The sequence below is a fragment of the Halyomorpha halys genome, unplaced genomic scaffold (assembly GCF_000696795.3).
Source record: "Halyomorpha halys isolate HHAL.00 unplaced genomic scaffold, Hhal_1.1 Scaffold2930.1, whole genome shotgun sequence".
Lineage (NCBI taxonomy): Eukaryota > Metazoa > Arthropoda > Insecta > Hemiptera > Pentatomidae > Halyomorpha > Halyomorpha halys.
Window position 1 is genome coordinate 21,272 of NW_027116347.1, and position 25,937 is coordinate 47,208.

Sequence of the window (25,937 nt, forward strand, 5' to 3'; positions counted from 1 at the left end):
AAAATATTTTGTCGGACTTTTATACTCTTGGTGTGAGGTTTGCTACCTCATGTTCATCATTTATGTAGTATTACGTTTTTCAGTCTTCGTCATGCCTGAATTGGCGAGACGTTGATTGGTCCGTAATTAACTGATTTTAGAGAGAATGGAGGTTTTATTTCGAAATATTTCATTAATATTATTTTTAAATTTATAAATATACTATACATGATATTTACATATACTATTTTTTTTGCTTACAGACAGCGATGGTGGGAGGGGGCGGGCAGTGACTATGGAAAGAGAGGGATGGGCATGCCGAGACTCCAACGCCAGTTAGCTGTTGCCTTCAGTATCGTCTTCATTGCCACTATACACAGTGAGTATATAGGTATATATGCACCATACATATTATATAGTTAATATTGATATTACATTTCATTTACTTATCAAGTTTTTTTTTTTCTTTGCGTATGTTTCTTTGTTATTTTTTATTTATTATTATTTTGTAGTTGAATCAATTAAAGATAACGTAAAAACAATAAATCTATGAACGCACTGCCTCTGAGATCATAACAAAGCCTCACTAGTTTCTAGTGAGCATTCTCTCTGTACTGGAGGAAGGAGTGTAAAGGAGAACTAAACTGCCTACAAAAGTGTAGCAAAAAAAGGCAGTCCTCATGAAGAACTCCATGGGCGTGGCTTTTTTTTTTTTTTCGTCCTTCTTAGCCATTTCTGGCAAACGGGGTGTGGCAGCTGTTGGGTAGTGCGCCGGGCTTGCGCATGCCAATGCTCCCAATGATTAATAATTTATTTTATTTTATAATTATTTACAATTAATCTGGGGGGTCCATTTAATTTATTGGAGCATTTAAACTGTGGTGTAGCCCAGCGCATGGAAGAGCGGCTTCCTGGTCCGGGATCCGTCAGGTATCATCATCGGTCATGTATCCTCCAGTTCTTCTAGTCTCAAAATGCGTATGCATTTTCTTCTTACGGTGGATCACCGATGCCGGGTGGTGAAGTTCTTCTCAACGTGAAGTGCAAGGCCCACTTCCTCCTCCCATCCGCAAATGAACTCTCTGAAGAAGGGATAGTCCTCTTGTTCCGAGTAATCTACGGCAACTGGAAGGTTGAATTGGAAAGGCTGCCATAATGTAGGCAATACTAGCGCCATGGTCTGAATTGAATTGGGGGAGGGCCCATCAGAAAGGCAATACCAGCGCCCATGTGGCTAGCAACAAAAGCTTGCCACCTCCAGCCCTCTCTGTGACAAGAGAAACAACCCAGACTAATGAGAAGAGAGTCATCTTGTCTTCTGGTAAAAGCAGTTCATTCTTTCTTTTTGTATCTCATCAAGAATCTACCATGAGTGAGTAGAACTCCTGGAGTTGTTCTCAGAAGCAGAGGGGAGAGAAGCATAAGAATGTGGAGGGAAGAAAGAACCATGGAGTAAGTCCATCTAGCTATAATTGACATCCACATCGTCGTCAACCACCCCAATTTTAGATCTACATTTTCCATAGCCTAGTCATTCAAAATTTTACTAACCATCTAATCATAGATGTTTTCTTTCGGTCACCCCCTACACCACTTGTTACATAAACAATAGAATTTTATTTCATTTAATCATATCTATTTTTTTCAATTATACAGTCCACTCAAACCCAACCAGCCAACTAAAAGTAAAGTGTGTTTGGCAATTTGGTTGAAGGCATGCTTCACACAGTTCTATTCGAAGATCTGCAGCTTTACTCGGAACCTCCTAGACCTGTTAGGGTCTGTAAGGATCTTCTCAAAGTAATGATATTTTCGCTTGCCACCCACCGTCCATTCCACTCTTCTATCGAGTATTGCCGCAATATCTTTTTCCACAGATTTAGGATCTTACCGATCCTCTCGCGGAGCCTCTTCGGTTACGATACCAGACACTGGCGCTTCACTTGGTATTTCGTATGAAATTGGTAAAAATAAAATAATGAATAAATAAATTCGTATTTCAGCCAGGGGTGTCGCTAAGGATAGCTGCTATAACCGGCTAGGAAATCATTAACGCATCTTTTTTTTTTTATTTCATATTGTTATAAACATTTATCTATTTATTATATACCTCTAAAATTATCCCATTGTTACACAGGAGGTTGGAGCGGGCATCAGGATGCAGTGCACATCACTGCAATACTGGGGGAGTCGGTCGTGTTCAACTGCCAAGTGGACTTCCCAGCGGACCACCCCGTCCCGTACGTACTCCAGTGGGAGAAGAAGGTAGGCGAAATGGTAGGCAGACACGACACACTATACTTATTATCTCTCTCTACCGTGCATTGTGTTTTAGCTGCCGCCCTGGTGGCTTACCTAACTTTCCTCTATCTCTTCCTAGATTCTCTACGCTTTCATACTATTCTGACTGACTTTACACTCATGTTCCTATAACTATATGAATCACGAATTATCATAATAACAAGAAAAATTGCTTTTGATTATACTGAGATGACATTGAAAAAAAATTAATCATGATTCATTATACAAAGTTACATAGACCATTAAGCTTCTTTATAGGAGATACCATTACTAAAAGCTCATTGTTGAATATATATATAATTTTTTTTTTTCTTTTTCGGCCAAGACTCCTTCCCATTGGAGTCCTATACTGCCTAACCATGGTTGGGGATCAATTTGTTTTTCATTTTGTGGGACCACCACTCAATGAAAAAAGTCAACACGATTCGAACCGAAACCGCTAATAGACATCAAATTGGTAAGACTGTGTCTTAACCACTGAGCTAGTGGCGGCCCAAAAATTAAGTTAATATTAATAGAAATCCAAGGAAATCTCTCAAGATTGAGAAAAAATATAAAATCAACAGACCTTATAATAAAAAATATCCGTTCAATCTCACAATTTTTATTTTCTTGTAACTCCTAGATTACAGGGGCCTGTGAGATAATAGCACAGTACCTTACTGAGCTACTTAACTTTTACTTGCTAAAACAAAAATAAAAATTCTAACCTTTTCATCCATCGTCCATTATCATAATAATAATAATAATTTAAAATCTCAAAGTTGATTATTTTTTTTTCTTGTTGTTGTGTGTAGGTGTTATACAAAAGTACATTCATACTTTCTATGCACCATATTGTTAGGATTAATTCCAGGTCAGATCTGTGCCTTGGAAATAATTCTACTGCCTTCTGTATATCACATATATTCCTCTTTTCCTTTAGGGGAAGGTCCCTTTATTCTGAGCATATGTGAATGTACAATTCCCGAATATGCCTAATTTTACCTTCAACTATTTATTGGTAAAGCATTTCTTGGTTCAACAGCTTCTTTTAATTCTTACTTGATAACGTTAAAGACATGGGTTTCCTTCATCATTGTGGGGTCATAAATGATCTTGATCGTACGTAGAACTCTCTCAGAGTATATCTATTTATTTATTCTGTTTTTTTGATGTGTATCTATGGACAACATTTAATACCTAATGCTATTTTTTTTATATTTGCCATTTTAATTCCTATCATTAAACAGGCAACTTTAAGTAGATCTTTTACTCTCTTTCTTAAAATAAATAATTATGTAAGAACATATTGTTCATTTTGACATCACCATATTTCTACTGATCAATAACACACTAACTTACAATCCCTCAATATTTTTCCTTTCCCGAGAACTATTCTCTATTCTGTAATAGTAATTATAGTGCATGACAGTTTCTGACCATAAAAAATGGATCTCAGTAAACTATAATTTGATAAATCTACTACTGGACAGTGACCTATCTATGTAGTCCTTATTTACTTGTTTCCTAGTACACTGGCAATGCGGCAGCCGAAGTGTACTCGACGCCACCAGGGGGCAAGGGTGAAGAGCCCCGTCAAAACCGAATGTATTAGTCAAACCAACTCATGACTTGGCTGGCACATGCTTAAAGATTAGCATTGTATTATTTAGAAAATTCGTTTTCATGTATAACATGCAACAGACCATTTATTTTTTATTTTTATTTTTTTTTTTTTTCTAAAAACTTTATTTGGCTAAGTAGAAATATAATTTGTTTTAACAATTATTTCAGATCGATCACATCAGTATTTACAAAATGGGTTGTAAACTATTGTAAAATGCTTTTATAATAGAATCGTAATTTATTAAATAAGTATTATTAAAATAAATATTTATTTATTAAATATAAAAAAAAAACCTTTGAATGACACCAAGGGCCAATTGTACTATCACAGTTCAAACAACTATTTCTTAACTAAATTTGGTAAAGGAGCCAATGATTGCCAGTTAAGCTGAGATTTAGAGTAAATCTATGTTTAAACAGGTAACCATACAAGAAACCATCCATAGTTCCAGTTGGGTCTCTTTTCTAGCAAAGTGTATTTTATAATTTCACTTCATTCCAAATTCAATAAAATGTATTTGATCTAGATAGACGATTTGATAGATAACGAAGACTTCATAGAATTAGTTGCTCAGGCAATAATGAAAAAAAAAAAAGTATTCCATTATCGACCAAATCATTTTTTACAGTGGTCGGATGAAAAATTTTTTCAACTATTTTTAAATTTAATTGGACAAAAAATTGTTAACATTAGCGATAGGAATTGCTTAGTTTGGCAGTTATCTCAGTTTCAGGTAACGTTGGTAATGAAACTGTTGACCAGAAACAGGTAGCTAAGTTACAGAGTTTTATTACACTCTTAGACAAATCTAAGCTACCTAAATCTTAGTTTTACCAGAGGTTGGTGCAACTAGCCCTAATCCTTATTATTTAAACCACATTATTTTAGTACAAAATAATATAGTAATAACAAAAACATCACAGTTTTACTTTAATTATATTATTTCAAATTCTTGAGACAAGGTAATTATTTATTAAATAAATCAAAAATTCGTATCCATTTCTGTCTCAACACTTTATTTTTCCCAGTCCAACGTTTCGGCCATTCTAGCCATCTTCAAGGACATCTTCAATACAATTTCTTCCTCACATTAATTTAAAGTTTCTTTTGCAGGCTGTTCTGCCCAGGTCATTTTCTTTATTATAAGTTAAAAAGCCTATTTATTTAAAATTTAATATCATTAACATTTAACTTTCCTCTATAAGATTATCAACAATTAATACACCACCATATAACAAACCATTTATATGAATATCTGATAATCTTATAGAGGAAAATTTATTGTTAATAATATTAAATTTTAAATAAATAGGCTTTTTAACTTATAATAAAGAAAATGACCTGGGCAGAATAGCCTGCAAAAGAAACTTTAAATTAATGTGAGGAAGAAATTGTATTGAAGATGTCCTTGAAGATGGCTAGAATGGCCGAAACGTTGGACTGGGAAAAATAAAGTGTTGAGACAGAAATGGATACGAATTTTTGATTTATTTAATAAATCACAGTTTTATTCTATATCTACATTTTATTTTTGTCTTATTCTTTTTAACTGTTTGGCTTATTCGATTGGCCATTTTCATCTCCTCTCTAATCAACATGTTAAAATATTTAAACATACTACTCCTGTAAATATTTGTGATAGAGGTGTGTATGACAAGGTCACTTGCCAGATTCGGATCTCGAACGATCACTTTATTCACAGACAGAATTTTTTGAATATGTTCATTACATTCAGTTACTTAGTGATAGAATTTGTTTCCTCAAATCACATTGATTCTACAAACAGAAGCCCAATAAATTGGCATTCTTTGAGGGTGTTTACAATTTGGGTTTCGCTTCGGACGTTAAGTTATTATTTATATTTTTACTTTTTTTCATGTACTTATTTATTTTTAAAACAAAAGTTGTATTAAGCTACCAATATAATAAAAGAGGAGTAGGTAGGTATTTCAGTAGTTACAAAGCAAAACTTCAATCTATTCATAAAATACATTAGCTGCATTAACTACCTAGGAACATAGTACTAAAGTACAATAGGAGCATAGATACCTATTTTAAAAGCAAATGACTATCAACGAGTATTGTATTATATATCACTCCTTTTTAACTTTGGTACCAATAAATTGAAGAGGTGCTTAGGTAGGTACTTAGATGTGTAATCGGCACTACATACATACATTATAATCCAGGAAATAATATTAATCAGTCAAATTGGATAGGTAACCATAGAATCAATCAAAGGTTAGTGAACATTTTCCTTCATGTTGTGGTTCAGAAAAAGAATTAGAGATAAATGTTCAGGGAGGACGACTTCGTTTTTCATTGTTTGTTTTAATAAGAGAATATGACAAATTGACACCTCCTTTTCTATGCGGGCTCAGTTACTGTTTACATTTTGACAAAAAGTTCAGTTCAGAGTTTTTCCTGAAGATAATGTTTTCGATACGTTCTTCATTCCTGACCAACAAACCCTTTATTTTTGAGAGGTTATTTAAAATGTTTGCTTAGTCCTAGCTGTTTATCAACTGAGATAATTTTTCTTGGGACTTTATTATCTTATTTAAAGTCCCCATAAACAACTTTATGTAAAATTGTATTTAAAAAAAAAATTAATAGAAGTTTCATAGTTAACTAAGTTGCTAAAAGAGAATTAAGGTTAATAAACAAAATAGTGACATTTTTACATTATGTTTTTTATTGAGACTCAAAATAAAATATAAAAACCACAAGAAATATTACCTCAGTTAATGAAAAGTCCCAGCAATAAAAATTTTGAATAAACTTTTACAAATAGCATATATGAAAATATTTTTATATGTTGACGGCCATGAAAATGGCCAAAAAAATAAGCCAAAATGATTTTACAAAAATGTAAAATATAGATATAGAATAAAACTGTGATAAATTTTTGTTATTATCATTTAATTTTATACTAAAATAAGGTGGACCTTAATTTGGTCTATAAGGTTTTTTCTTAAATAATTTTTATTGATATTTAATAAATAAAAATGAATATCATTAAAATTAACTACTCAACTAAAGTTAAATATTTATTTTATGGATGTAATTTTAAAATCAAAAATATTTTCTTATTCAAAATAAGTGCATTGAGTTCCTTTAAAAATAAAATAAAAAACTAACAAAAATCAGGATTTATTTTAATATTATGGAAAAATCTAAAAAATATTAATTTATTTTTTTAATTAATTAGATCTTAATCTTACTTTATTAATGTTTTTTAATTAAATGCCCAATAAAATTAATTGTCTCTTAATCTGGTACAGACATTTTATTAAAATAAATGAGGTCCATTAATAATCTTGCTAAATATTTCTGGAATTAACTATACTTTATTGTCCAGGACCTCATGTCATATGAGTATTTAAAATAACTTAAATATATATCCCAGTATTTTTACCAATTTTTTTAGTATCAAATTTTAAAAATATAAATTAATGATGACCTATTTTAGTTGTAGTTATAAATATTTTGGAAATAATTATTCTATCCAATTAGTTGAACAATGTTTTGAAAGGAAGTATTTGTATTGGATCGAAATTGTTAATCAGTAATACTGAATACTGATTAACAATTTCAGTTATTCAAATTCCGTTGTTTATTCGAAATTTTTATTTAGTCCCAGCTTTTTATTAACTGAGGTAATATTTCTTGTGGCTTTTATATTTCATTTTTAGTCTCAATTAAAAACATAATGTAAAAATGTCACTATTTTGTTTATTAACCTTAATTCTCTTTTAGCAACTTAGTTAACTATGAAACTTCTATTAAATTTTTTTTTTTAAATGCAATTTTACATAAAGTTGTTTATGGGGACTTTAAATAAGATAATAAAGTCCCAAGAAAAATTATCTCAGTTGATAAACAGCTAGGACTAAGCAAACATTTTAAATAACCTCTCAAAAATAAAGGGTTTGTTGGTCAGGAATGAAAAACGTATCGAAAACATTATCTTCAGGAAGAACTCCGAACTGAACTTTTTGTCAAAATGTAAACAGTAACTGAGCCTGGATAGAAAAGGAGGTGTCAATTTGTCATATTCTCTTATTAAAACAAATGCTGAAAAACGAAGTCATCCTCCCTGAACATTTATCTCAAATTCTTTTTTACCAGCATATTTGATTGAAAAGGAGCTGCTAGATGTGCCAAAATTTAGCATTAAAAAAATACATATATAATTACATTTTATTATGTATATATAATAAAATGGAATATCAGATATTACCAAAACCATCAGTAGTGAAATGTAATCTAAAATACACTCTCATGTTTCCCTTATGACCTTTGATACTGATCTAATGTCTATTTTTCTGTATTGAATATATGATAAAAATTAGCAAATTCTATTAGATAAAAAAAAACTAATAATAATCATATGAACTGCTAGAATCCATGAAGAGCCAGGGGTAAGGAAGTACTGTTCTTCAAAAACGGTTATTCAAAGAATTGATTTTTTTTTTTCAAGATCACGCTCAACCGCCAGATTTTTCCCCAATTAAGGTTACCCACTTAATGAGACTAGTTGGACCCAGAGGGCTCCTGAATCTACTGGATTGGCTTAAAGCTATGGTAACGGAATAAATAACTATCTGTCACAGCTGGATTCGAACCCGGGTCTTGAGTCGTCAGTAGCTTTGAGTGAGTAGCACAGTGTCTTACCACTGAACCACACCGCTGTTCAAAATATTTTACTTGTAGATAATTTCTAAAATAAATACATTAATATAATAAAAAATCTAATTAAGAGGAATAACGAAAATTCTATTTTATACAAAGTCATGTTGCATCCTTATTGCATCTTATAACAAAGTTTACGTCTGTTATTGCATCACACCTTCAGGAATTCATTAGGGTATTTTTTACAATATTTATTGACAAATATGCAATTAGTGATTTTACTTTTACCATATTGATAAATTTAATATATCAAAAAGTATATATGAATCTGAGAAAATATTGAATTATTAACAATATTTTGTTTTACTAGCTATCCTTCGCTATTTAATTAACTTTTTTACTCCCCTATCTAACCTTTAGGTCAAAAAATAAAACATAATTGAACTTAATTCAAATCTTGGCTGTTTCGGGGATACTGTGTCCTTCTCTTCTGATAATTTAACAATATTTTATTAAATAAGCTTCTCTACAATTATATAGAATCAATTAATTACATTTCTGATTGTAAATTTAATAATCCTTTATGCTGGAAGAGTCTTATAGAATTAAAAGGATTTAGTGAATGACATAATTTCTTCCTTATTAAAAAACAATAGTTTATTTAATATCATCAGCAACGTTTCGGGAGATTTCCCCCATCTTCAGGCTGTTAACAAAAACTATATATTACATATAACTTTCTCCTATTAGTCATTCTTGCTAATATATTACAATATTATTGTCATTTAATTAGTAAAATTTGCTACTGGTCATACATTTTAGGAGAATAATTACCATTAATAATAATTAATAATTAGAGAAAGGTAATTATTCTCCTAAAATGTATGACCAGTAGCAAATTTTACTAATTAAATGACAATAATATTGTAATGTATTAGCAAGAATGACTAATAGGAGAAAGTTATATGTAATATATAGTTTTTGTTAACAGCCTGAAGATGGGGGAAATCTCCCGAAACGTTGCTGATGATATTAAATAAACTATTGTTTTTTAATAAGGAAGAAATTATGTCATTCACTAAATCCTTTTATTTCTGATTGTATAATAGAAATGCTTAAAACAAAAAAATAAAACAAGGCTTAAAAGACAAATCTTAAAGGTTTACAGCAAAAAAAAAAAAAGTAAACAGGAAGATGGTCTGTGTGGTAAAAAAAAAAAAAAAAAACTCAAATAGTAATTAAAGTATTTAATGTGAGCCAATGTTTTGCCCCACTTTGCAGGGCTTCATCAGGGCTAAAAAAGATACAAACAACTAAAGTAATATAACAAAGTAAAAGAATAGACATAAACTAAGATATAACTAAATAAGATTTAAAATATATGAAATTTTATATAAAAATGAACAAAGTAACATTGTAGATCTTATTTTTATTTTATCTTCTTTAATTTACTTTGTTTATTTTTATATAAATTTATTTGATATTTTAAATCATATTTAGCTATACTTTTTAGTTTACTTTCATTTCATATTATCTGTTATTTTACTTTGTTGCATTCATTTAGTTTTTTGTATCTTAATTAAGCCTGATGAAGCCTTGTGAAGAAGGGAGGGAAACCTTGGCTCAAATTAAATAATTTAATTACTATATGAGTTTTTTTTTACCGCATCTTCCTATTATATATTACAAATGGCCAATCGAAGATCCTCTTAAAAAAAAAAATTAAAGGCTTTGAACAATTAGATTTTATTTTATTTTGTTTTGGAAACAATAATACCACTAATAATATTTTTTTTATCACTTTAAATCAGGAGTCGAATTCCATTGTTAACTTTTGTTTTAAAAGTGATTTTTAAAAGTTTAGCTTGTTATCTTAAAAAAAAAAATAAATAAATATAACAAGTTTAGGACAAAACTTTTATCATTAAAAACTTTTTGAATTTTTTTATAATAGGAAGTGAAACAGCTTTCCTCACTTTTTATTAATTTTATTGTCAATGTTTTGAGTTTTATTTATGCGTGTAATTTTTAAGCAATACCTATTTATTGTACTGATCTTTTTAGTTTTATTAAATAAATTTGAAATATTAAGGTATTAATAAAATTAATGACTAATTACAACTGAATGTTTACTTTATAGTATGAACATTTAAGTGTAAAAAAGAAAAATTGTTTTCATTCATAAAATTTTGAATATCTAAATCAAATTAATATCTTTATCACAACTAATAATTTAATAAAAAAAAAATTGATTCCTTAAACAATAAGTAAGTAGGTGTAACATGAGGAGAAGAAGGTTGGGCCAATCAGTCAGACCACAAATAAACAAAACTTTTATTTAATGAGTTCTATACCAATATATTAAAAATAATTCTTAAGTCATAAATTCATCAGGTTTAACTACATAAAAAATAATACAACAACCATAATAGAATTTAAAAGTGATAAATACAGTAAAAAAACTAATAAGATTACAAATCGTAGTATAAGAAGACCTTATATTATTATTTTTTATGTTCTTATAATATTTTTATTATGGTTGTAATATTGTTTTATATTTATCCCTGATGAAGGTCAGGAATTTAGGCTGACATGTCATAACCCAATAAAAAAAAAGTTAGCTTATTGTGTCTATCATCCGCACCCCGTACCATCTCCTTATATAAAATTTATGTTCAACTACAAACTGACCAATAACAATAATAATAATAATGAAAGCCTAACAAACCCGAAAGTTTAATGCCAATACTATTAAACTCGCTCTGCATACATCCTATCGGTGATGCCCCTCCAAAGTCAGTTCTACTGAATCAGTTTTAACGCAGTCCTCCCATTTACGTTTTGGTCTACCCTCGGACGTTTACCCATTGGTTCAGTGTTTATTAACATTTTAGGGATCCGCTCTTTACTAAGCCGTACAACCTTAGTAAGTGCTATAATGTTAATTATTTTTACCGAATACAAGTCCCTAAAGATCATTGTGTGAATTTTATTTAACTCAAACTCAACAAATTGACCAGTAAGTAGATTTAATAAGTAATTGTCTAATTAATTAGAAATTGATATAAATTATTAGTTATGAAAATATACCAAGAAAAAATTTAGGATAATAATTTTTGTTTGAGTTTATATGAACATAAATCACATCAGCTCATAGAAAATTATGAACAAAAAATTTGTTTATTTCTATTTCTATAAAAGTTTGTATTTTAGGGCTTTTTGAGGTGGGAATAATAAAAATAAATTTTGATCTGACCAAGAATATATCAGTTTAACAAAAGATAAAGCAGTCATGCGGTCTCTGCATTTCCCATTCGAATCAGATTTATCTATTTTTCTTTTTTTTCCCTTATTTAATCAAAATATTTTGTAATATTTTGTATTTATACATTCTATATTATCGCTAACAATCAGAACTTTTTTTTTCTCAAATATCTAAAATTAAAGTTACTTTAGATGAAGATTTTTTAAAAATCCAACATTTAAGCCCTATTAGTCTATTTAAATGAGGATACAAACTAATCTGATATTAAAGACCACATAATTGCTCGTTGATTCACTGAGTTTAATCAAAGTTAAAGAAGAAAATTGAAAAATCAATGTTATTAAGTGGCACTTCTGGTTAGTCAATTTTAGCAAAACATTTGCTGTTTCATCCCATGCATAAATCTACCTTAAATATGTAATTTCAGTTTAATAAAACTTTTCGTTGTTGAGCCAGGCTGTTCACAGACACACACCATTTTGCGAAACTAGGTTTTTTGGTTTCAGGAGACCTCAAAATATGTATTTCTGTCGAATTTGAAATTTATCACAATCACAATACTTTCTCTTCTATGTATTCCATATATAAGAAAGTGAAAGTTAAATTCTCATCCATGACTAAAAATAATTTTTTTGAAATTAATAAATTCTTGATAATATGAACCAAAATAACTTGATTTTCTTACTATCTTCAGAAAGTCTTGTTTTAAAAAAAAAAAAAAAAATAATAAAGAAATCTAAAACAATTTCAGTATGAATTTTATCCCTTCGAATTGAAGGAACTATTTGCCTGCTCAGCAGTACAAAGATTATGTATGATACCAGACAAAATTATTGAAAATTTCATTTATTGAATTATTTCTATAAAGTACTATTTATCATTCTAGAACCAAGTGATCATAATTTTTTAATTATAGGTCCTTCATCTTGATGTATTTAAATATAATAGTAATAATAAAAGCTTAGTGAATCCAAAGATGCAATGCCAATACCACAATCTCTACATACATCTCTCCAGTGACGCAGCTCCAAACCCAAATCTACTAAATCAGTTTTAACGCAATTCTCCAATCTACCCCTCGGACGTCTACCCGTGGGTTCAGTGTTTATTAACATTTTAGGGATCTGCTCATTACTTAGTTCCACAACCTTACTCGCCCATCTTCACAACATTATACCTCAATGCTATAACCTGAATTATATTTACCAGATACAGTTACCCTAAGTCAGTGTTGAGTAGCCTACTAAATTCTCCCGGTTATTCATCCTTTTTCAGTCTGAATATTTTAAGTAATACTTTATTTACAAAAATCTTAAAGCGCTGTTTTTCCCTTAGTGTAAGAGGCCACATTTCACATCTATAAAAATCAGTAGGAAGGGTAATAGTTTTATAAATCCTAACGTTCAAGTTTTTGGATAAAAGGCGCTACTAGCTAAGCAATTTCGAAATTGAAAAATAACCTAACTACTTATTAAAGTAGAACATAAATACTTAAACCTTCCTACCAAAAAGTCTTAAGATGTTTAAATGTAAAAAATAAAAAATAAATTTTAGAACGTTAATAACTAGCATATAAGGGATATTGCAATTTGGGCCCTGGTAGATTGGTAGATTTCAAAAATTAATTGAGATCCTGCAGTGATAAAAAATTCATGTCTAAAAGAATGAATTAATCAAAGCTTGTTGGTAATTAATGGGCTCATTGGTTACAAACGTATGTGTTAAAGAAATATTAATTGAATTACTAACAGATGCTGAGCATTCATTACCTTAATTACCTAATCAATTATTAATTATCCAATATTAACCATCCAATAAATTTAACTTAAATAATAGCATCGCTCTGAGTGAAATAGATGTATAACTTTTTTGTTGTTGAATAAACTGAGAAGTAAACATCAAAGGGGCACACTGAAATAGGTGTGTAAATGTTGGTAATTCCACTGGTGTAGGTGAGCATAACTAGAGACTGATTTTCCATGCAGTAAAAAACAAAAAAGTGCCATAAATAGACCCATTATGGGCAAAATAATTTTAAAAACACCCAAATCCTGCAAAAATCAACTTTATTGTATACTTTGTAATGTTTAAATATATATGGAAAGCTCATCTAACCTTGTTTGAGCCAAAATAAACTCGCAAAATTCTTACTTCAAGTGCAAAAATACACAAAAAACTAAACTACCTTCTATGCCATAACCCCTGATGAAGACCTGAAACTCAGGTCGAAACTTCGGCATAAAATAAATAAATATGTTTTTGTTTATTTATGTTGTTCTTTTCTGACCGCACCCCCCGACAAACTTCTCCAATAATTAATAAACTACTTTCTTATTTAAATAAAATAAATTTGTTTCATAATAAAGTACAAACTAATACTATTAGTCTTGTAGATTTATCTTAATTCAATTACACAGACTTGCACAATAGTAGTTTGTACTTTAGTATTTTTTAATTCTTGTAATATCACTAATAGTCATCCCTATCATGAAAAAAAGTATTAGTATTATTACAACAATAGCTTAAACACTTGTAGTATGAACTAATACTATTAGCTTTCATTATGGAACAGGGCCCTGGTCATCCTTAAATACTATCTTAACTATAAATTCACAGCCACACATCCGACTATTAAAAGTTTTTGCAGGCTATTCTGCTCAAGTCTAAGGAAATTAGTCAAATTAACTTATGTAAGTTGCTATTTCATTTAAATACTAATACTTTTAATTGCAATTAATGTAAACATCGATATCAATCACTTGTCAACAATATTATTTTTTATAAATGACAAGTGAATGATATCAGTGTTTAGATTAATTGCAATTAAAAGTATTTATGTTTAAATGAAATAGTGAATAGCCTGCAAACATATTTAATAGTTAGATGTGAGGCTTTTAATTTATATTTAAGATTGCCCTTGAGGATGGTCAGGTTGAACAAAACATTAGAGATTTAAAATATTAATAAATAGTGTTGAGACTTAATTTGATATAATTTATTTTATTTAAATAATAAAACTAGTCTGGAATAAGTTATAAGATTATATATAAACTATTTTCATTAAAAATCTGAAATTTTGTCCCTTAGTTAATACCTAAGCTGAAGTTAACTATATTTAACAACTACATTTTTTATAGCTACTATCAGGATTAGAAAACGCAATTTTAAACTTCTTTTCTTTTTTTTTTAATAATTTTTTTATTGTTATTTACAACTGTATACACATATATACAACAAGTAGATTTGCTGTAGGTGAGATAGTGACATGATAAAAACATGTGGAGAATCTACCCACTGATAGAACTCCAATAACATTTCTAGGAGAAGATCTCGAGGCCATCTTCTTTTCAGACGCCTAGGAGGATTATTAGGTAATGAAGGAGAAGCCAGGTTAGAAACAAGTGGATTTGGGTGGTTGAGAAGTTTATTATGGAAGAAACGGTGTCTGGTTCTGGCCAAATCGGCAACATATGGAACATTGAGGTCCTGATGGATGACTTGATTTGTGACAAAGTAAGGAGCATTAAGGATTTTACGAAGGATTTTGGACTGTAAGGATTGGATTCTGGAGGAATTTGATGGTTTAGTGGAGCCCCATAGCTCAACTCCGTATGTCCAGATAGGCCTTATAATATTCATGTAGATCAGTCTTTTGCAATGGATTGGCAATTTAGACCGTTTGTCTAGTAAATATTGCAATAGTCGGAATCTACGAGCAGTTTCTTGTTTTTTTAGTCTTGTATGAGGTTAAACTTCTTAAAGCTACAATTTTAAAACTTAAGAAAATTAATCAAGGTGCTATGTAGAAAGGAATATTTAAATTACTCCTTTACGTGTGCAACAACTCATGATTTCATAAAACAGATGGATGTTGTTCTATATCCTGTAGATTGCGACAGTTACCAAGCCAAGCTAGAATGAGTATCCGAGATAGAAACAAATGAGCTATAGATAGATAAATTTCAAAATTTAACCTATGATAGTAAAAACTCTAAAAATGAATAAAAATGTATTTTTATGTAGACAATTCTCCAAATGTGCAAATTCATGCAGTAATGCCAAAACTCATATTTTTGTGCTATATAAAACTAGTATCAATAGTACGTCCTTTTCATGATTTGAATTTCTGCCTAGGTTGGATTGAATTTGAAGCAAGGGAACAAAAGATGCAATTGCGCGTAATTTCGGTTTCTTGTTATTACTCGTTTTATAGATTTAAGTTGTTACGATTCAGAGGAATAATGCAAAAACTATATTCCATCATTCTAGCTTTTTTTTTATTTGAAACTGGGTAACTTGAAGTAATTTTTAATTCTCTTTAAATTTAGGTATACCAAAGTTGTTCGAATTTTTTAATGTTAATTGAAACAAAAGAAAATATAAATTAATTTATAATAATAATAATAATAATAATAATATTTGAAAACATCATATAATAATATTTTTGCTATTGATATTGAGTTCACAAAAATTAATAATAATATTAATAAAGAAATTTTATTTTGTGTAGACAAATTTCTAGCATGATATAATTTTTTAACACTGCTATTAAGCGATTCAATGCATGTTTGATAAAATTTCTAATAGAAGAACTTTCTTGATAATTAAACTATCAATCAGCTCTATGCTACAGTTTGGTATTTTTTATTTATTTTATTTTGCCACATTTTGGTTCTAATATAAAATTTATGTTGAATTTTTTTCAAAATTTGGTTGAAATAAAATTGAAAATATTAGAACTTCAATAATTTATACAAGGTTTCTTTTGTTTTGTTTTTTAAATCAGATTTGATTTGATTTATTTTTTTTAATATATTTTATAAAAATAAAATAAGTGGTGTGTTGTATATTATACTTTTATTGTCAAAAATATTTTTCAAAGGAAAATGGAGAGAGATACAATCACTTAAAGACAGTTTCAACACTTCAACACCATTACAACAACACATCAACATTGAAATACTATTGTTGAAAAATATCTCGAAATTTTCAATTTATTTTTTATTATTAGTTATATTTTTGCTATTTATTACTGCTTGTAGCATAGCCTATTTTGTTTTACTTTAATATATTTCATAATTGCATGAAGCCTTAAGAGAAGACTATTCTATTTCAAATTTAGTAGTTTGTAAAAATTGAATAATGTGTATTATTTATTTTATTTTTTTCTGTATCATTAATTTTATTATCTCATTCAATTCATTTTGCTTCCATTTCATTAACTCTTTCTAATTTTTAAAACTCATTTTTAACCACAGGAAGACGACAGACCATATCAGAGTGCATGCTTTCTCAATTATCAGAGAAATGTTAGTCATTTTTAATATTATATTAAAGAAGTCATTAGTTGTGGAAGGGCAGGCATCTCCATCTTATCAGATTGTCTGCCCTTCAAGCCCTTGGGTCACCTAAAGTCACCTCTACGTTGGTCAGAGAGTGCATAGATTAGAGTCATTGACAAGCTTTAAGAAGCTTAAGTTAGTATGGGTCTGAAAGGAAAACAAAGGAAATATACAAAAAGTGTATCCCTTTCCTAAAAAAAAATTCTGTGAGACCTTTGGAGAGAGAGAGAGAGAGAGAGTTCACCAAGACCGCCTCTGGATCGGATCTCATGGAACAATTCCAAATCGTACTAGGAGCTTTTTAGAAGAATTAGGTGTTAACATTGGAGATACAGCGAAAATATTATTCTGGACTCTCTAAAAAATATTTTTTTATTACTACTATTATTTTATTTTAAGTTATTTATTTATATGTAAATATACACATGTACTTTTCCATATTTACTACATTCTATATATATTTTTTTATATGTGAGTACCGACTTTATTAACATTTGATTAATACATAAGTTTAAATAAAATTTTATAATGCATCGAATACTTATGTTGGCTCTCTGGAGAAAAGAAATACTAGATGAATGGGAGGGTATTGAGTGACTAAAATATTATATGGTTGGAAAGAAAACAAGAAGAACAGAAGATAAATGACAGCTGAAAAAAATTAAATACAAGATAAAAATAAATGAAAAAAAATGTATGTAACCTATCTATATATGTATATAAAGGTAAGAAAAAAAGATTATGTGTAGTTATAACATAAAAAATTTGTAAATCAATTATGTTAGTGTTTATATGTTTATATGTTCTCATGGCAACCCAATGTATTTGGGCAGCATTGGTTGTTAAATAAAGCATCCTCTCTGATTTTCACAAGCAGAAAAACTATTCTAGTTTTAAATGAAAATTTGCATTTTTTGTAAAAAAAAAAAAAAAAAAAAATATCAGTTTAAATATGTATTAATATATTTTTTAAAAGTTCAGAAGCATTGTGTTATTTGGAGATTAAAAAAAAAAATTATTTTTTGTACCATTCTCTCAATTTCAAGTTATAGTGTTAGACACACAAAAAAATTCATTTCCTGCTTACTTCAATGAGGATGGAAGTGTTGGTTTAAAAGAATTTTAGGATAATATTGGAAACAAAGTGAAGGAAAGGTTGCCTAAGTAAAAGAGTAAGAAGACTTATTTGAGATAGATAGGTTTATATGTAAAAGTTGTTAACATAAAAATAAATTAATATTACCATAAGAATTTTTATTTTACAATATTTCGGAGAGGAGGGAACACGAGCTGTCTTTATTACATAAGTTCATTGGTATTGTACATCAACCTTATGTTTATATAAATCTATATAGCCCTTCTCTATATACACAGCACATTTTAAAGATAAATTTATTTTTATACTATTTATTCATAAGATCCTCATTAATGAAATAAAATAAAAGATTTGAGATAGATATATTGAACTCTTATTATTTTAGAAAAGTCTTCTCTTTGGCTTATTTATTATATCTCTTATTCCTTCCTGTTTTATTCATAATAGGAATGGCTTTTGTTGAATAAAGTTTTAAGTATTATTCCTTTCCTTATATCTGCTTCAAATAAATAACATATATCTATGGCAAAAATGTTTAATTTTTCTTTGCAATTTTTGGCTTTCTTATTTTATCATATTTTTTTAAAGCTGAATTTAATTTCAAAAATTAAACTTCAATTTTTTTTTTTAAGTAGTGACATTTAGATGCCATAGATTTTTTTTAGCATGATTAGATGTTAGTTTTATTTTATTATTTTTTTTTCTTTTTGAGTTGAAAGCCGGAAGAGAAAACACATATAAATTTACATGATTAATTATTGCGAGATTTTGTGGCCCAGGGTGAGGAAATCCCGATCTATATATGGTACGACAGTTACCCAACTCACTCCGGCGAGGGATACGAGGGAAGAGTGTCCAGGGTATCTCCAGATTCTCCGTACGGACTTGCATCTCTTAACCTTACTAACATCAAGGAATCGGACCAAGGATGGTATGAGTGCAAAGTTGTCTTCCTTAACCGATCACCGAACTCGCACAAAAATGGGACTTGGTTTCATTTAGACGTACATGGTAAGAGCTTATGCATTATTTATTTGAACTTTATTCTATTAATTGTTATTTACTGTAAATTGTCAGTTTTTCAATATATATTTTGAATGTTTCCACTATATTTAATATTTTTTATACATACATTTCAGCACCTCCAAGATTTAGCGTCACTCCAGAAGAAGTCATTTATGTAAATACTGGAGATGCGATAATCCTAAATTGTCAGGCTGAAGGGACTCCAGTTCCCGAGATAAGTTGGTATAAAGATGCCAATCCTGTCGAACCAGCAGCTACGATTGGCATTTTCAATGACGGAACAGAACTTCGCATTTCGAGTATCAGGCAAGAAGATATAGGAGACTATACATGTATTGCAAAGAATGGAGAAGGTCAAATCAGTCATACAGCCAGAGTTGTCATTGCAGGTAATTATTTGCATTGCTTTTTACCCATTGAATCACTTGAAATATCAGTTTTTGTAGTAAAATTAATATTACTATGTGGTTGAAATAACAATGTAATTGAATTTCTAACCCAAATATGGTTAAGTAAATACTGTATTTGTTCAGAAATAGGTTGATCCAGAATATAAGTGATCCCCTCCCATTTCAAAAATAATTCCATTTTCTTGCCTGTGAATTTCTTTATTCCTCACCACCGTCTCCTCCCTTTTGAGCATTATAGGAGTTTACAGCAGTTCGTTATTAAATCGAGCTGGCCCAACAATAGTTTTCCACCTGTATACAAATTCCTTTTAATATGGTAGTTAGTTCGGTTACTAGCTGAGGGAAATCATCCTATGTGAGGGCGTAAATTCCGGTTTCCTCAGTAATATGGCTCAAAGATGACAGTCCAGGATGGAGTGCTGAACAGTCTCTGTAAAACCACAGTTAGGGCACAGAGGAACGTTATTCATCCTCTCTATTCGAAGCTTGATTCGAAATTCCCTATGCTTTGTGAGAAATTGTTGCAAGAGCCAATAGACCGGTTATGACCCTCTTCGCTTCTATACATGACCGAATGGTGGGGAAGTAATCACTCAAGTTAGCCCCTTCAATCTTCTTACATATTTTATATTGTTACCAAGTCTTTGATTTATTTTTAAAGGATTGAATTTTTTCTTGTATAAGAATTCCAACAATGACAACTCGTTATAAAAATATTTTAGGAGGTGCAGTTATTATGGTTCCACCAACAAACCAAACGACTCTGGAAGGTAAAAAAGTTCAATTTTCCTGCGAAGCCAAAGCTCTTCCTGGAAATGTAACAGTTCGCTGGTGGAAGGAGGGAACTCCAGTGAAACAAGTGGCATCGTTGGAAACAAGAGTCACCGTCAGAAGAGATGGATCTCTTGTCATTAACCCAGTTGCTGCTGAAGATACTGGAATGTATACCTGTCAAGTCAGCAACGGAATAGGTGATCCGCAGTCAGCTTCAGCGTACCTCAGCGTTGAATGTAAGTATCACTTTATAACTGAATTTATATAAATATATTAGTTTCATTAGTTTTGTCGGTTGTTATTTCAATTTTTTTTACTACTATCAACAAATGATTTTTTTTTCCATTTCTGCTAATTATTACATTGATAAAAGCTGGTACTCGTAAAGAAATACATTTCCAATGAACAAGGACAAGATAAAATATATATCTGACAGCCAAAACTGCGATAGTGTCAGTGATATTGATATAGAAATAAATAAATTTGAAACAGGTTTGAATTAAGTTAATTTGAAGAGTTAGAGTTAAAACTGTTTTATTGTTTGAATGATAATTGAATGGTTTAACAAGTAAATCTACTAAAAATGCACTTTTAAGTGACCTAATTTTTAAACATTTTCCTGAGAGTATCGATCATCAAGGAGCACTATCTTATTTAATGATATATTTATTTTTCGTATTTTACAGACTTCTTTGGCTCAAAAAAAAAATTTGTTAATGATAAGTCGATCATATTTTCATTAAATTGTCATAATTTTTTTTGTACGAAATAATTGCTATTTTTTATTTTAATGCATCCACGTAACTCCACAAACCTTTAAAAACTTGATTAATAATTTTCTATTATTTCATTCCTTAAAATGTTGGAAGGTAATTTTCTTATATAAATTATTGAAGGGTTTAAGAATAATGTTATGGTTTAGATATTTTCTTTTCTGACTCAAAACAATGGAGTTGAGCTTTAGGCTCCACTATACCATCAAATTCCTCCCGAATCCAATCCTTACTATCCAAAATCCTTAACGCTTCTTATTTTGTCATAAATCAAGTCATCCATTAGGACCTCAATATATTTCCAATTTGCCCAGCACTAGATACCAATCCTTCCATGATAAAATTCCCTACCACCCACTAAAATACCCACCCCACTTGTTTCTAACCTGGCTTTTCGTTCATAACTTGATAATCCTCCTATGTATCTAAAAAAAGATTGTTTGAACACAAAATTAATTTTTGTTTGAATGATGTGTAAATCTAAGTATTATTTATTTTATGAATGCAGTTGTTTATTTTATTTAGCATTATTAATTTTATTTTTCATTTCAGATCCAGCGAAGGTGACATTCACTCCAACTGTGCAGTATCTGCCATTTCGATTGGCTGGTGTTGTCCAGTGCTACATCAAAGCCAATCCTCCTCTCCAGTATGTTACATGGACCAAAGACAAACGCCTACTTGAACCTTACCAAACTAAAGATATTGTCATAATGAACAACGGTTCCCTTCTATTTACTAGGGTAATTTGATAATACAGTTTTCCTTACTGTTATATTTGTTTTTTTATCATAATATGACAATAAAATATTTATAATTTGATAAAATATTTTCAATTATTATTATATCATATCCTCTTGTAGGTGAACGAAAATCACCAAGGTAGGTACACCTGCACACCTTATAACGCGCAGGGTACCCAAGGTTCGTCAGGTCAGATGGAAGTGCTAGTCAGAAAACCTCCAGTTTTCACTGTCGAACCAGAATCTCTGTATCAGCGTAAGGTAATATCACATTTTTATTTTATTATTATCATCTCCAAAAACATCTCATGCCGTAGTAATACAAAAAAAGTCCAATTCATTGTATAATGATAACTTGAATAAATCAAAACTCATCTAAACAATGCAGTTTTGATTTTAAATGAACTATATTATTGTAAATTCAAATAATAAAAAGTTCATGGAAAAAATTATGTATGATAAAATAAATAAATATTTTGTAATAATTCTTATTGAACTGTTTTTAGCAGAATTAATTGTTGTTTTTGATATTGGCTGATACAGCCATAAGGAGTCATTTACATGCTTATAAGAAACTTTTGTATTTTCATCAAAATCAGCCTTGTCCTAAAAAGTTGATGACCACATCTTCTATTAATGTTAACATGTTGTTTTATAGAAAATGTGGTAATCCAAAATAATGTTCTAGAGTCCTTATTCAGTAATTCAGTTTAAAAAACCCACAAAACATTAATTTATCAGCTGATTGCATGCGCAGTGACGTATGCAGTTCACAACAATGTGTATTTATACTTTATGTGGTTAAATATTATATTTTATTCATTATGTAATGTTTATTTAAATTAAAATAAAAGAAAATATAAAAAAAAGAAATTGTGATTTAAAGTCGTTTCCTGTTAATTCATGTATTAATTAAACTGCTAACATTGGTTAGGTGCAGAATGTTGTAAAATAAATAAATTTCATTGTTGCCGTCATGCTGTCAATGAACTCATATATAACATTTACTATATGATATGATATGATATGTATATATGTAAGGCATGAAGATATGTAAACAATTTTAATTACTTAAAAGGTACACTTGTAATTTTATCTTAACAACATTTAATTTTCAAGAGAATAAACTTATTTTATTGAACAATTTTTAGGTGGGAGAAACTGTCGAAATGCATTGCGATGCTCAGGAAGCTGAGGGAACTCAGAAGCCAACAATCCAATGGCAGAGGGTATGAGATAAGCTAACTAAACTAAACCAATTTTTTTTTTATTTTGGTTTATTAATATATTTATTTCTATGTACTATTATAATACTAACAGTAATCTATCATATCCAGAGGGATAATCAACCTCTTCAAAAAAGTCGAGTGAGAGTAACCGGAGGAAACATCACTATCGAGAGCCTAAGGAGGACAGATTTCGGTTACTATCAGTGCGTTGCGAGTAACGAAGTGGCTACCATCGTTACCAGTACCCAGCTAGTTGTCGAAGGCACTCAACCTCATGCTCCTTACAATGTGACTGCCAACGCCAGCGAATTTGCTGTATCTTTGCAATGGCTACCTGGCTACAGTGGTGGGCCTGACTACAACCAGGTGTACACTATATGGTAAAGAGTTTATTTTAGTTCAATTGTATGAATCAGTAAAAAAATATATTTATCTTATCAATAAGTCTGTTAGTTGTCAATTCTCTCTTCATATTTCAAAATAAAGGATAAGTCTATATTCAACACTAATTCCATCGATGGAATCCATAAATCAATTGAATGTTGTAGCAATGGACAGCAAATTATATTGACATTAGAGACAATGTGTTTAATTCAAGCAGAATGTTAGCAAACTGGGATGTAACTGAATATATATTATTTTTATAAACAAGAATGATGGAACATACATAAATAATTTTAGATTAGAAAGGCAAACAATTTCTTAAGATGAGAAATCGTGGAGACCTCTTGTTAAAAATTTTCTTAAACTTCAGTAAATTTAACCCTATGAGATCAGTATGCAAGCAAAATTTTTTTAGATAAAATTTAATAAACTCATATTCATACTCATCTCATATTAACTTAATTTATAAATATCAGATTTAATTAAAATTCCTCCATTTTAATTGTAAAGTTAAGGCGTGGATAGTAAGAATTAAAGGTAGACAAAATATCAGGGATATTATCGGGGCTTAGCAAGAGGAGGAGGTCATCTACATATTTTAAGAATTATTTCAATAAGAAAGAGTGGGATAATGGAATCAAGGAAATCATTAAGGACAATGTTGGAAAGATAGAGGATTTCACTGAAACTATCCTGAAATTATCCTTCACTATCTCTTGCCATTACATCCTTGTTCCTTTTGACATAATAAGTTTGTACATGAATACTTCTATAGACAAAGCCCTCCTATAGTAGAAGCCATTTCGTCCTATACTTCCCTAATCTGTTTTACTTACATTGGATCCCTTCAACTCTGTTGTAAATCTGGTTACCTTATCTTCCATGGTCAGTTCTTCAACCAAATTTTGGGCCATGGGAAATCCTCTGGCTCCCAATGTTTCCAGTTGATATAATTCTTATTAAAAGTATCTAATGACCTCCTCCTCATCCTAAATCCTGATAAAATCCCTAATATTTTATCTTTATTTAAATACCATTCAACTTAATAAGAAAGTTAATCAAGATTCTTCTCATTTTTGTACTAATTCTCCAACTTTTTTAGCTATTTAGCATTATTTCCCAAAATTTGTATAATTTAGGTTTTTTTTTTAATTCTTTTTTTTCTTAATCATACCTCTTCTACCCCAGAGCAGTGTTAGAAGCCTGCATGTAGAGCAGGATCTATAGTCCTCAATCCTCTACTTTTTAGAGATGGTCTGATGGATTTACAATTCCATTGATGAACTCAGTGCTGGATTTAGAAACTTACCCATATTAATTTATATAAACAAAACGAAATGTTTATAAAACTATAAAATGCTTCACTTAGGTATAGAGAAGCCGGTGTCAATGACTGGTTGACTATACCCGTGACCCCTCCCGGAAGCACTCAGGTCACCATAAATCGCCTAACGCCAGGGACCACGTATGAATTTCAAGTAATCGGTAAGAATATCATAGGCGATGGAATGCTCAGTAAAATTGTCACCGTCCGAACTCTTGGTAAGTCATTCATATACTCTAAAAATTTCGTACTCTAGATTTTTGCTCATAGTTTTTTCAAAAGTAATTTCATTTATTAATATCCAGACAAGATGTCATATTTGCTATGTTGACCAAACAGTAGCTCAAAAATTGATTATATGAGGTGTTTAATAACATGAGAATAAGGCACATCTAAATACTTTCTCTTTTAACTTTCTTTATTTTATTTGTACTTATTAATTTAAAAGTTTCAGAATAATATCAAATGTAAATGAGAACAGCGTATAGGGTTTCTCAGGACTTTTAAGACAAATATTAACAACCATTTGTACAGTAAAAAAGTAACGAAAATTCCCAGTAAAAATATGTTTTTAAAATCCTTCATTCGGAAAATATTTTAAATTTTGTATTTTTCTTACTTCTTACTATCTTACTACATAAAAAATTACTATTTTTTTACTAAAATCACTAATTATACCATTTAAAAAACCACTTCATTACTTGCTAGAGAATTTTATTTTTAACCTCTGGAATCTCTAAAAAATGGTTTTTCATAAAAATGCATCATCTGATACATGAGTTCAAACATCTGAAAATTTTAGGAATTAATATTTAAAAAAAAATGTTCACTTAGAATTGTTTAGTTTTTAGCTGTTTTCTAATTATTTTTTTATGTATATAAAAAAGTAATAGTTTTCTTATTTACAATCGAAGCTCTCCAAAAATGTTTACATTGTTAACATTACTCATCATTTTACAACAAAAAAAGAAAGGGAAAAAAAAAGCACCTCATATAGTAAATTTTTTATTAGTAAAGATATTATTTCACAGTAGATACCAATTATAT

At 29.7% G+C, this 25,937-nt stretch overlaps 1 protein-coding gene across 1 annotated transcript in view; it reads left to right on the forward strand.

The window, feature by feature from the left end:
- Positions 1–242: 242 nt before the first annotated feature.
- The window catches only part of LOC106691761 (protein turtle), a gene marked incomplete at its 5' end in the record, with an annotated part of 53,335 nt that continues 27,640 nt past the window's right edge, over positions 243–25,937 (forward strand). Inside the window, 10 exon segments of the mRNA XM_014437637.3 lie at positions 243–370; positions 2,117–2,256; positions 19,007–19,238; positions 19,367–19,642; positions 20,386–20,673; positions 21,763–21,953; positions 22,074–22,214; positions 23,105–23,182; positions 23,291–23,562; positions 24,936–25,108. Coding sequence (XP_014293123.1) covers positions 289–370; positions 2,117–2,256; positions 19,007–19,238; positions 19,367–19,642; positions 20,386–20,673; positions 21,763–21,953; positions 22,074–22,214; positions 23,105–23,182; positions 23,291–23,562; positions 24,936–25,108 — 1,873 coding nt within the window.